This window comes from Heliangelus exortis, chromosome 3 (genome assembly GCF_036169615.1).
Source record: "Heliangelus exortis chromosome 3, bHelExo1.hap1, whole genome shotgun sequence".
Taxonomy (NCBI): domain Eukaryota; kingdom Metazoa; phylum Chordata; class Aves; order Apodiformes; family Trochilidae; genus Heliangelus; species Heliangelus exortis.
Genome location: NC_092424.1, coordinates 69909721 through 69923459, shown reverse-complemented (window position 1 = coordinate 69923459; position 13739 = coordinate 69909721). Strand labels below are relative to the sequence as shown.

General features: G+C 37.5%; 1 protein-coding gene across 3 annotated transcripts in view; it reads left to right on the top strand.

Annotated features, from left to right (window-relative positions):
• ARMC2 (armadillo repeat containing 2) overlaps positions 1 to 13739 on the top strand; it is a 61358-nt gene that overhangs the window by 43481 nt on the left and 4138 nt on the right. For all 3 annotated transcript variants that reach the window (XM_071741210.1, XM_071741208.1, XM_071741209.1), the window contains 4 exons: positions 6121 to 6442; positions 7924 to 8046; positions 9990 to 10103; positions 11500 to 11632. In XM_071741210.1, coding sequence (XP_071597311.1) covers positions 6121 to 6442; positions 7924 to 8046; positions 9990 to 10103; positions 11500 to 11632 — 692 coding nt within the window. The remainder of the gene's footprint in view (positions 1 to 6120; positions 6443 to 7923; positions 8047 to 9989; positions 10104 to 11499; positions 11633 to 13739) is intronic.

The following is a 13739-nucleotide window of genomic DNA, read 5'->3' as shown; positions in this document are numbered from 1 at the left end:
TTTACTACTTTGAACACTTAGTGTCATCAGCAAACTCTTCCACTACGCTTACCCACTTTACCATGTTGTTTGTGGCATGTCTTTATGGACAGCACAACAAGTCCCCAACATAGAACTCTGTGGAACACCACTGGTCATCTTCTGCCATTGCAGGAGCTGCTGATTTACTCCATATTCCATCCTCTCATCATTTGTGTATTCCAAGATACTCCCTTAAAGCATGACTGTTTAATTTCCCTAGGATTTTGGTGACTGACTTAAGATAAAGTCTCCTTGAAAGCCACATGGGTGGTATCAGATGGGTCTTCTTTACACATGTTTCTTGATCCCCAGTTGGGCAAGTCAGAACCTAGGAGTCATAAAGCTGACTATATTTATCTGACTCTCCACTCATTTTAATATTTTTTATGATTTCTTCTAATTTATCTGGTCGACACCAGGGCCGAATTACACTTGGATCTTTTCCTAGTAATAGATTTCATGTTTGTTACTCTTGCAGTCCTTAGGCATCAAGACCATTTTGAGAGATTGCACATCACTGTTAGTAATTAAGACAATTTATTAGTTCTTGTAGAACTGTTGGGTGATTATCCAGTTGTTGTGATTTGTTACTGTTTGTTTTGTCAGTTCCTTAAAATTGTTTGTGGTTGCTTCAATTTTGGACAGATCCTCTGATGAGTTTTCCCCAGAGAATGTTGTGGCATTGAGATCTCCCCAGTTGCTTTCACAATGGGCATGAATCAATTCAAAGAACTCATCCAGCTTTTCTGCAATGACATTTTCTTCTCTGAATGCTCCTGCTTTATCCTGATCATCAATTAGTTCTGCATATTCTGGCAAGCTTCCTGGTCCTGATATGTTTGAAAAGATTTGTTATTATTTTTACATCTCTTGCATCAGCTAGTAGCACTGCACTAATTTACAATTTTAATTTGCATACTGCTTTACCTATTTAACAATTGGTTTGTCAGGAACAATCTATTTAATGAAGAATAGACTGATGGTTGCCTTGTCATCCTCTCTAAGGGGATATCCACATTTATCGGGTTCACTGTACCTGGTTCTGTTCAGCTTTCTTCCCAAATGCATCTATAAGGTAGTGGATCCCAAAGCATATCATAGTCTCCTGAGAGCAAGCAGCCTTCTGTTTCTGAGACTTTTTCTTGTCTCCAAGAAAAAGACTAATTTTCAGGACTGTTAAATGTCCTCTTAGGATTGCTGTAGAGGGGAAGGTTGGATGGGACCAGATGGGACCTGTAAATGTAAAGAATTTCTCCACTTTGTTCACGGTGTTATTTATTAGGTGAAGCCTTGTGACTGACCTTCCTGGCCAGTTTTTTTGGCTGGCTTGTGGAGAATTCTGTGATGAACTCCCAGGATCCTACTGTCTGTTTGTTTCAGCCAGTCATATAGCATAAGTCATGTAACACCCCAAAGCAATGACAGACTCTGTTTTAATGATAGAGTCCAATGCTGCAGCTATGTTTTGTTCAGATAACAACAGATTGCTTGCCTCCTAAATGCTTTGAGAGTATTGTTGATGCTCTGCTCAGTGGCATCATACTCTTGTGAGTTACTGAAGATTATTTTTATTATTATTTTTAGTGGGGGTAGTGGTGGTAGTGTATTTCTGTAACCATGGCTTGCCTCTAAAGAAATGTTCCTCAGTGCTGACGTAAGTGTTCTTTGTGCTTTGGTTACTCACTTTTCCCCTCTGTGCCATCCCTCATTTGGGCTGAGGACAACTATTTGTGTGACTACACAATGCATCAGGTCACAGAACTGCTGTGAAGGGGATATAGTAGTTGACCACAAAACTCCTGTGGTTTTTTCTCCTGTGTTCTGTGTGTGCACACGCATATTAATAACTGATCATTCATTCTCTCTGAATTTTTTTCCAGTAGGAAGCATCTCTGAAGGAATTTCCCTAATGTTAAGTCCAAGTAACCACAAAAGGTCACCCTTATCCTACAGGATGATTTCTGACAGTATCATCTTCCTAATACTTTGGCTGTGAATTATTATTGTCTATAAGAATTTTTTTTGTGTCTATAAGTAAAGGCAGAAATGGTAAGGAAAGTGCTGAACATGTAATATGTACGCTGAATATAAAATGATCAGGAATGTAGAGCTCCAAGTTTTTAATCAACCAGCCTTCATTGGCATATATTGTATAAAAACCTGCTGTTACGGTGTATCAAAATACACAAGAGAGTGAATGTAATTACTAGATAGGTAAATGTTAGAATATAGAATAATAATAATACAATATTACTGCTCGGTGTGACAGAAATTGTCACTAAAATATTTGGCCTTATTTTTAATATTAATTTCTACAAAAAATACTGAAAGCATGGTAATGGCTCTGAAGAGAGCTGCAAGAATGATTAGAGTGAAAAAAAAACACAACCCAAGATTAGGCAAGTTAATTTAACAATGACAGAAGTCAGACCATTAAGCAAGTTCCCTATTAATAGAATCTGCACAAGAAAGACATTTATGTTAGTAGGCCATCCTTTAATCTAGGAAAAAAAGAGATAATAAGAAATAGTGGCTGAAGCTGTACAAATTTAATCTAGTAATAAAAATAAAGATTTTAACAAGGGATATCAGCAATCATTGAAGAAATACCACAGGGAATATGCTTTTCAACATTCTTTTCAGTTCATGATTTCTGAAATGTTTTTTGTGAGAGAATATGTCCTGCTTTTCATCAGATGTTCTCTGGGTGACTCTGCTGGCTTTTCTTCATTGCCTTCCCTAGATCTCCAGATGCTCACAAACAAACCAAGGACTTGAGTTCTTCACTGCTGAAAGTCCCTGAGTACAAATGAACCCTTTTCTGAAAAGTTTACTTTTCAGAAACAGATCAGATTTTGGGAAGTATAACTTATTGGGGCAGGGTCCTGAGGCATGTGATAGACAGAATCAGAAGCACGTTCTTGTCATGGCCTCTTCTTCTCAAATCATTCATATTTGTGGTTGAAGGAGATTCCCTCTTTACTGACAAAGTATTCCCTGCTGTCACTGGCAAAGCTTCTCCTCTCTTACTTCAGGCCACACACACACACACACACACTTGAGCTTCATTTTGGGTCAGTTTTTATTTCTGGGTTTGTAAAGGAATTTTGGAACAGATTAGCTCCAGGATGGCATAACTACTGTTACTTTATCTATAAGTAGGTTATTAGACCCTCAGACTCTGCAAATGTAAGTCATACTACTTTTTTAGCAGGGTACATAATAAAGCAGAAATAAAAGTTTGTAAATGAAGTTGAAATTAGATTTGAATGAGCCCTAGAAGAATTTCATAATCCTGGGCAGGTAGTAGAATTTTGACTTCCTCGATTAAAGTCTGTGTAGCCTGGAAAGCACATTTTATTTACAGGTGGAGATCCAATAGGAACCCAGCTGCTGGAATCTGTTTGGTTCTTTTTTTCATACTACCTCTCCCCTTTTGAAGGTCCAGATACCAAATAGACTAGCAGGTACTTGGGTAGCTTATGCAAACACTAGAATGGACCCCAACTCCCTCATTTTATCTTGTTTTAGTTAGAAATTACTGACCTGATTGGTTTCCTTTTGTATTGCTAAGTAAATGTTTACTATTTGTATCTCTGTTCATGCTTTACACTGAAAGACAGGTACATTTTAATTGCTGGGACTCAGCAAGTATACGAGGTACCTTTGCTGCCGGGGCAGTGCAAGGGAATACATTTTTAGAGACAGATAAACAAATCTTTCTTATCACTGATGAAATGTATATGGTTCCCAGTGTCATTAAATGCTGATGGATTATGTGGTCATTACCACTTAAAAAAAAAAATATCAGCTTCTTCATAGATTAGAAGGAAAGGAAAAAATCAGTTCTCTTTCTTTTTCTGATATGTTTCTTTAAATTTGTTTAAGTGAAGCTGAATGGTCTTCTATATAACCCTGCATCGGGTCTGGGGACACTCTGTTGACAGCATGTCACACACGAATGCCTCATCATTAAAAGATGAAATAATAGGCTGTAATTCCTGTCTTTATTCTGTTTTAAGTGTTTAAGCCTCCATATTATATAGATTAATCAGATAAATTGATAGTAAGCACTTTTTCTGTAAGTGTGCAAGAATGTCTGAAATTCTATATGCATTTAATACTCCAAGCTTTTGGAGATGCATAGTAATCTCATTTATTATACTGATATTTTTTGTTATGTGCAGAAAGGCCCACGGGCCTTGTACAGGTTTAGTCTTGCAAGCAATTTCAAAATGCCATTCATCTTTACACAGCAATTCTAAGCTGCTGTTTCTTACTCCATCAGTGCTTACCCCAGGAACATATTAAAAAAATACAGCAAAAAATCAGATGCATCCTAGACAGAGTATTATGCTGCTCAGAAGAAGCTGTAGCAGCTTTTCTCTTTTTCTTCTCTTTTCTGGTAAAGTTTTCACTGGAAGATAATGAAACTCTGGTAATGTGCTATTAAAACCGGATGTGCTTGGCTAAAAAGAAGTATTTTATAAGTTTGTTTTGCTAGCCTGTAGGTGGAAAGCACAGTTGAGATCACACTTCTCAAAATATCAGTTGATTGCTGTACCGTACCTGTTTGTCTGTGTTCTGATTGGGTAGAGCTGTTGCTGGGCTGATACTGTTTTCACCAAAATTAGAAAGTCAATATAAACGAGTCAAACTAGACTGCCTGCTTTTTTTTTTTTTTTTTTTTTTTTTTCAGTTCTCTCTCCTGATTCTTCTGTTGTTTGGTTCGAATTCTTAGAGCCTTTGTGAAGTGGGGGTTGTGCCAGCAAAGGTGAAAGCTCTTAGTGGTCTTAGTAAGAGTGTTCGTATAAATTTGTCTTGATGACATTTAGATGCTAACAAAAATGTGATGCCTAATGGAAAAAAAAAGTGATTGTATTAAATACATGGCTGCAAGAACCTATTCCTCGTTTAGAAGACTGCCTGCTTCTCAAATTTGAGGGTAGCTTTCACCTTCTTAACCCTCAGAGAATGTTATTGACAATCTTTTGTGGCAGAAACTCAGTGATGAAGGAATGAATAAGGATTCATTGCTTACACATCTTTTTACCTTTAGTGTTAATATGTATATTTTGACAAGTTGGGCTGTGTCTGGTTAATTGTGTTATTAATACTCTGGGGGATTAGAGTATCTGTGAGTATAACACTTGTATTTGAAGAAAACCACCATGTAAATTTTTAGCAAAATGTTTGGTCAGTGCATTTACAGTTCTTGAGCAGCCAAGGGTAGATGGCTGTGCTGTACTTGAAGAAATGCTGTTCTTTCAACTCTACTGTTAAGGTAAAGCTATGGACTTACTTTTGGGAAATTAGTAGGATTTGATGCAAGTAACAGAGGGAAATGTTTAAGTGAATTTATGCTTGGTTAATTCAGGCTTCCAGAATTTTTTCTTTTCTTCTTGCATACAGGTAGGTAAAAAAAAGATGAATGTGCTCCTGAATGCCATTCAGTTGAGACTCACTAATATTACCAAAACCTGGCTCGATATATCTCAGTACCTCCAGAATGAAGCAAAAAGATGTTAATTTCTGCAAATTCTGGATTCCACTGAAGGGCAGGCATAGGGAATACTTTAAGAAAGCAACTTGGTTAAATGATGAGATCTGAAGATACTGTATAACAGAAGAAAGTAGGTCTCAGTGATTATAAGAATAAAATGGTAGCAAGAACACCTAAAATTAAAAAGGAAAGGATTGTGATGGTCTTTGGCCATCACAACTGACATTTGCTTACTTGAAAGATTAGTAAGCCTGGCCCATATGATTATTCTAGTTATATAAAGTGCAGTTTTAAGATGTTTTCAGATTACTGTGGGCTTGGTAAAAATAGATGACCTATACTAAGTATATCCCTTTAGTAATTACCCAAATGCTATACTTGTTCTGTCAGATATTTTTGATTTCTTCTGTAAACTGGGTTATGAAAAATAGTAGCATAAAAAATTATTTCTAGTTACCTCTATTTGGCATTTCTTCAATGCAGTTCTGGATGTGCTTTTAACTGAATTGTGAAGCAAATTAAGTATTATCTTCTTTTTAAGCAGTTAATAGGTTCTGATGTTTTCTGTGTAATATGCTTTATTTATTTTATTGCAGGATTTGGTTATCCGTATCATCTTCATTCTTGGTAATTTAACAGAAAATAATAACCAGGCCCGTGAGCAATTTTTTAAAGAAAAAGGAAGTGTTGACACCTTGCTATCTTTATTCCAAACCTACCATGAACTTGATTTGAATGCACAGAAATGGTACCAGGAAACAGGAGGGGAAGAAAAAAACCACCCAAAGCATCCTTCAGAAGCAGAAGATGTTCTGATAAAACTGATCAGAGTGATGGCCAATCTCGCCATTCATCCTAGTGTAGGAGCAGCTCTGGCTGCTGCCCATCGGCTTGTAGAGTTACTTGTTACAGTACTAGGTAATAAAATTTATGTTGTGTGTGTTATCTTTGTTCAGTCTTTAAAGAGAGTTTAGAATTTGTCTACTTGACCTTCTTATCTAGGTGGTGCCATAAATAAATCAGTTCCATTGCTAAAATAACAAAGTCAATCTACAGGTATTCATAAATTGTTTTCTATAGAAAGCCTGTTTGAGGCAGTGGAGTGTTGCTGCTTTGGAAGTGACTTGTTAGTGTCTGGGGAAAGATGTAGAAGTCTCATTCAGTGATGAGATTTGCAATTTATTCACTGAGGATAAGGAAACAAATTTTTATTTTCAATATATCTCACTGAGCAGTAATATATAAGGAAAGTCTCTTCTTATCAGGTGCTACATGCATGTATTTGGTGGTGTTTTGGGTTTTTTTTTGTTTGCTGGTTTCGTGATCGTTCTGGATTAAGCATTCTTTTTGTTCCCTGCACGTATAACTTAGCCTCCTCAAAAAGTTTCCTCTTATTTTTTTCTTCTTTTTCAGATTTCCAGCCTTTATCTCTTCCACATGGAAGGGAGTGTCCCTTTCCCTCCAAGCAGAGGGTTAGGACTTGCTGATTCCTTTGTAAATCTAATTATAAGCTAGGACTGGGCTGTTCTCCCAATAACAGTTTAGCATTGACAAGATACATCTCAAAGAACTCAGTATATTTTAGTGTGTGATGAGAACATTAGATGTTATGTAAAGACAATCAGCCTGATTATATGCTGATTTACCAGTTTTAGCCACCAGCCTTTGGAGCATTAGAAAAGGCAGACTCACAACATTTTCCATTCTGTTTTCAGTCCTGTAGGAGCTTCCAGGGTTGGAACTGTCTTAATCATTGTTTAGGTGCTTCTGAGCCTCAAATCTTCTCTGAGCCACCCTTCCCTCTTCCTGAGCTCTGTATAAGTTTACTACAAAATGTTCTCTTGCCCTATGAATTTACTGTTCTTATTTCCTTCACTCTTCTGAGGCCAGAAACCTCACATAAATTAGTATATACAGCTTTCAGACTTGCTGGTCTAATTTTACAGTGGTTAACATTCTGTCAGGAACTCTAAGAGAATATTTCAAATACTCTTGAGGAAGTACTTCAATTTTTCTTGGTACCTGAAATTCCAGTATAATATCCCTTGGTATTTCTCTGTGTCTGTCACACAGGCCTATTTCTGCATGTGGATTCTCCTCAGTTCCATCTTACAATAGCAAATAGGATCTGTAAAATGTATTAAGTAACTTGATAATAAACCACATTGCCTCAGTCACAATGATCTCTGTAGATGAGGAGCTTGAAAGAGTAACTTTGTATCAGCATTTTTGGATCAGCTGTTCCTCTTAGCTTCTGCCATTTTACTAAAAAGCAGCACAGTTGGCTGTGATGGTGGTATTGTAAATGTGTTTATTTCTGAGCTATAATGCAATGCTAAGTCAGACTCACCTGTGTGTGTGTATCTATGTATGTAATGTGGTTGTTTTCTTACCATCAGAATACAAGTCAGTTGATGACTGCCAAGAGTTGGTCATCAACGCTGTAACAACAATCAACAATTTATCCTATTACAAAGTGAAGAGTTCTGCTGTTCAAGACAAGAAGCTACACATTGCTGAAAGTAAGGACTTTTAAACTAGTACTTTTTATATAGCTTTTTGAAAGTAGAAGTTATTCATGCTATATTTTGACACTACAAAAAAAAAAACCCCAAACCCACTGATAATGTTTTGTCATATCATATTGCAGGAATATAAAGTTATTTATAGGTTAAATTCTTCCCATAATGATTTTTAATTCTTTTGCAATGTATTTCTATGACTTCTGTGAAACAGAAAGGTTGTTGATAAAACCCTTTCTTTTCCTCCCCAGAGAAATTTGCCATATTGTTTTCTTTTTAGCAACTTTTGCTGGACTTGTTCAAAACCCATATGCCCAAACTGAAATAATCATATTGCATTTTAATTCCAGTAAGGGTATGGCAAGGTGTTTTTTTTCTTAGTACCTTCTAGCCTTGCAAAATCTGATTTCTGCCTGTTTCTGGCTTATAAATCCATTGGCAATACAGGAGATGTGATTTTTCTCCTCTCTGTCAGTATGGACAATAGTCATACTCTAGTGATGTGTAGGAACTGCACCTGAGTTCTGGGATAATAATAATTAATTATAATTAATAATAATAATAATTAATAATGTTGTAAACATTAATGATGTTGTAATCATTAATAATGTTGTAAAAAAGGTGGAGAGTCTATATCTTGCATACATCTTAGTGTCTAAATAGGCAAAACATGGGAGAGAGATAGCAGCCTGAAGTTCACACAAGAGGTAGAATAACGAGTGGGAGAATATGTTTGGGCAGTAAACAAAATGACAAAGTGCTCTGGCTGGCAGAGATCATATTCTGTCTAGGTAACAGTTCTGCTGTTTTGTCATGATTCATTTTGTCACCCATTAGACAGCTGTCTCTTACTGCTGGTCAGAGAAATGTGGAAATAAGTGACTTCTGTGTCAGTCCCATTTGCTCTCCCTCTCCTGTTTTTATTGCTGGCCTGTGGAACCAGTCCCATCACCTTTCCTCTGCCTGCACTGAGGAGAGAGAAAAACTTTTGATGGAACACCAGCAGGCATCCTCCCTCAGGAGACATTTTGAGAATACTTGCTGGTTTTGGTGGACCCCAAGGAGGAAAAATAGTAACTTTAGATGTGTCTTCAAGGCTTATTCAGTATTGCAGCATTCAAAGACAGAAGCAATGGGAACAAAGCTGACCTCTTTTCTATGTTTTTTTCTCTCATTTTTCTGTGATAGATTAAGGGCTCACTGATTTGAGTCTTTTAGACAATGGGCTGGTTTCAGTGGTTCACTACATGCTCACAGAAAACTGATAAATGTAACTCCTGTAGTATCACTCCTTTGCTGTGCACGGAAAATCTACATGATGGTAGCTCTTCTTTGGAAATGATGAAAGTCTAGTTCAGTCTGCTGAAGTTTTATATGCTAATCATACATGAAACTGCTAAGCAGGAAAGCAGCAAACAAGTAAATGCTTCAGACCAGGGACAATACTAAATAGCTGTTGAGAAAAATATGTGTTTGCTTATTATAGGAGCACTGGAAGAAAACAGAGCTAATGTCAGAAAATAATTAGGAGAAAAAATAGGAGATATCCTACCATAAGACCATCTGTTGATTTAAATCAGTTCTCTTGGATATTACATTTTTTTGTCCTTGTCTTCCTGGATTTTCACATGAGCCCACTATATAGCAAAACTGGCTCACATTATTACAACAGTGCATAGGCCATCTTCTTAACTCCTCATCTGTTCCTTTGAATTTAGCCCCATGTTGGAGCTCTTTGTCTCATCTTCAAAGCCCTACAAAATTTAGCTCTTGTTCTACCATCTGCTCACCCCTTTCACTGCAATGAGAGTTAGATAACTATTGCCATTTATTACATTTATTACTGTTGCTGCTTACATTCTGATATTTATTGATAGAAAGCCAAGCACATGTTTGTGATATACAAGTAATTGTTTTAATTTCACTTTTCTGCAAACCAATAGTGCTTTTAAAACTCTTAATGAGCAACAATATGGATGGAGTTGTGGAGGCCATCAGAGTCTTTGGCAATCTTTCCCAGTATCATGAGATCTGTGACTTCATCATAGAGAAAAAGAGTGAGTTAAATTTGCATTTGTTGGAGTCCTGTTTTTAAGTGTCCATAGTTCTAAAATGGAAAGGCTGCTAATAAGCTGTTTCAGTTAAAGGGTAAAAGCAATCTTCTGAGGAGTTTGCAAATGAGGCACATATTAGAATCTAATAGTAGTCATTTTAAACACCATATTCTTTTTGTTAAAATAGAAATGTTGCAGTAGGAAAAATGTGCCATGGTGTGCCTTCGTAAAGGTAAATACTACAAAAACTCTGTTTTCCCTAAAGATTATTATTCTGAAATTTCCATTCGCTCCATCAGTTTCTCAAGCCCTACAGGGTGGTAATGATATGATATATAATGAAAACCCAGCTTAATTATAATTCAGGTTCATAATCACAAGTTTTTGATTCCCATGTTCAACAGCTTCTTAGCACTTTGTATTGCGTGTTAGGGATGTTTGACTGCCTCAACAAAGAGACCTCCTGTTTGCCTCTGGGTGAAGTAAGGTGCAAGTCTTCTCAAGTCCTTTTGCTTTGGGTGTCTAAAGAGCTTTGGGAAAAGTGGTAACTCCTTGCTATCCACAGAAGGTGTGTCACAGGTTTAATTAAACACCAGTTCACTGTTATTTTTTTGCATCCACCTGCTAGTGCTCGAAGTGAGGCGATATGCCACTATATGCAGTCCTGTTTCAAAAGAGTGGACATATTGACACTTCTGAAGGAGCAGGTATATGAAAAGGAAGAACAGACACTGAGCTGGTTGGTAGTGAGCTCTCAGTCAAAAAACTCAGTTATTCACCTTAGGCAGACTCTAGTGGGGGTGTGCTGAGCTCAGGAAGAGTGGAGAGGCTCCCTCTCCATCAGGCAAGACTGACTCCTTTGCTGGGGTTGCCTTCCGCTGCCTACCACAGTCATCACTGCATACAAAGAGGTGCTGTGAGGTGCTGCACACCCAGTGTTGGCTGCTTGCCTGTCTCCCTCAGGAGTCTCATGCTGCAGCAGTCCCAGTCTGGGACAACCATGTCATTTGCAGGGGTAAGAACTTCCCTCTCCGAGTGCCAAACCCCAGCAGTTTGACGCTGCCATTGAAAGGAGGGTGATGCTTTAAAGAAATAACCTGTAATTCAGTTCAGTGAACTTAATGTCACCTGACTGGATTTTCACATTACTTTGGTGCCTTTTTATAACTAGAATTTTGTTTGCGTTGCTTTGAAGAAAGCTGGTGTTCAGTGTGGTGTAATAATAGCTGTTACTCTGGCTCATATGTCTATACTGCAAATGTCACAGTAATATGCTACAAGGTTAAATTTTTGGGTAGGGTATCCTGTATCTGACTGCTAAGTGTACACATTTATGTTGTGATGCCACTGGTATGATAAGTCCATCTTCCCAGTAATAATTGTTTCCTTTACAATCCAGTATACAAGTTTGTGATTGCTCTACTTGATGCCAAGAATCAAGATGTCTGTTTTTCTGCCTGTGGAGTTCTGCTCAATCTCACAGTAGATAAGAACAAACGAGCTCTTCTCATGGAAGAAGGAGGAATTGGAAAGTAAGTTCCTGATTATGTTTTCAAAAAAAGGCATGTTCCAGTAGTTTGGCCAAAGGGTTTCAAACAGATTCTTTTTTGTTGCAGCCAATAATTTGTATAAGGATAAAATACTTTGTAGATACTCAGCATTCTTTAAGAAAAAGCTTTTCGTATTCTCTCAGATGCCTTTTTTATGGAAGGATTACAGTGGCTTAGCCTATGGCAGAGCCAAGAACCATAGAATAATTTCCCAGAGATTCTTCTGATACTCACAGAGAAGAGAGTGCTGTACAACAAAGCAACTAAGGCATGGCTTTGTAATAGCTGCTTATGCTTGTCTTAACTGGATTCTATGTGGCCTACAATTATTAGGCAATGTGTATCTGTTGTGAGTGCAAAAATTAAGAACTACCATACCCCACATGGTCTCTTGCAATTTCTGTAACTATTTAGTAGTGCAGGAAGAACTGTGTGAAGCAGCTGTGTCCAGCAGAGCATAAATAGGTACTGAGGTTCCTCTCTCCAGCAGTTCAAGTTTAAGGCACTTATGCAGTAAAGTGGTATCAGCTCTTAAAAAACCACCATGGATGCAACACTTGTGGCTTTGATGTTCAGATAATAGCGGTTCCAGCTTAATTGGACAACGTGAAAGATCATGTTCCTACACTTGTAAAGCAGTTGATACAACCCACATTTATGAAACAAGATGCCTAACTTTGAAATCCTTTCCTGTTTGTACATCACATAATTACTTCTTTTATAGACTGTAGATAATGCATAGTCTGCTCATCTGTTCTTCCCATATTCCAGTTAACTTACAAAATAAATGCTGGAAAAGAAGAATAAAAATAAGTTACAGGTAAATTGAATAATAAATGTGAGAAATTTCGATTTTACAGATTATTCTGCAGAATGTAGAATTATATTGAATACAGAATTTTCTGTACTTTGAAAATCTATGAAGAAGAAAGGAAGGAAGGAAAGCCAGTTAACAGTATGGAATAAATCTAGAGAATTTAAGTGATTGTTAAGGAGGTCACCCTGACTGTGCCAAACCAGCTCTGTGTATTTTTGCAAATGAGGTTATTGTACCAATATATAGTGGCCCTAATAAAACAAGGAATCAGTCTCATCAGTGTTACACTCGAAAAAATTAGGGCAAGTTCTTTTGGCTTTTCATTAGATACCTCCTGGTCTTCCACAATGACTGCCTTCAGAGAGAAAAAGCAAACCTCTTTTTGGTTGCTTTTCAATTACTGCTATTTTCAGCCACACCTGAACGTAAGAGTTATCCCTTGTTCCCTTTACTAATCACCAGATTATAAATCTCACAGTGAAGCAGAGAAGTGAGGCAAACAGGGTTGGGAAAGAGAACAGCAGTGAAGGATTACTATTTGAGAGGTTGCTAGGGACTGCAGGTGAAAAGCAATGTTCACAAGTCCTGGGGCAGCAGAAGTAAACACTGCTGCTTGGAACTCTGGATGGCTGCTGTATGTAGCTGGGACAGGCAGAAAATTACAGCTAAATTTTGTAGTCCTGCTTTCAATCAAGCCTGCATTTGGTATCTGCAAGGAAGTGAGATTAGAAGAAAGGTCAAGAACCTAATGGTCCTTAATAAATGGCATTTCTGAGAGGAGAACATTGGGAGTGCAGGCTGAGGAAATACAAGAAGGAGCAAGATCTGCTAAATAGTCAGACTTCACTGAAAGTAGAAGGTAATTCCAGGAGTCATGGAAGTAAAGAATTCCTTTGGATCTGTTTTCTGATCAGATCTTCCCTCTGATGTGTAATAAGCTGGACATTCTGACCGAAGCTTTTTCTGCATTCATACCATCTTTTCCAGATGAATATGAGATGCCTGGTATGGTTTGGCTCACAGTGCAGTCTCTGCTCTGGTGGTAGCCAAAGATTTCGGACAGTCACAGATTGTCATGAAATTTGTTGGAATTGTAGTGTATTTCAGATGGTTCCATTTGTGCCATATGTTTTTCAAATTGGTCAGTTGGGTTAAAAAGATACAGGAAATGGATTGATGCAGGCAGGCTTATGCACATCCATGTAGACAAAAGGCATGTTCACATCCTTCAAGAACTACACAAAATGAAAAGGGGGAAGCTATTGAGAAAGA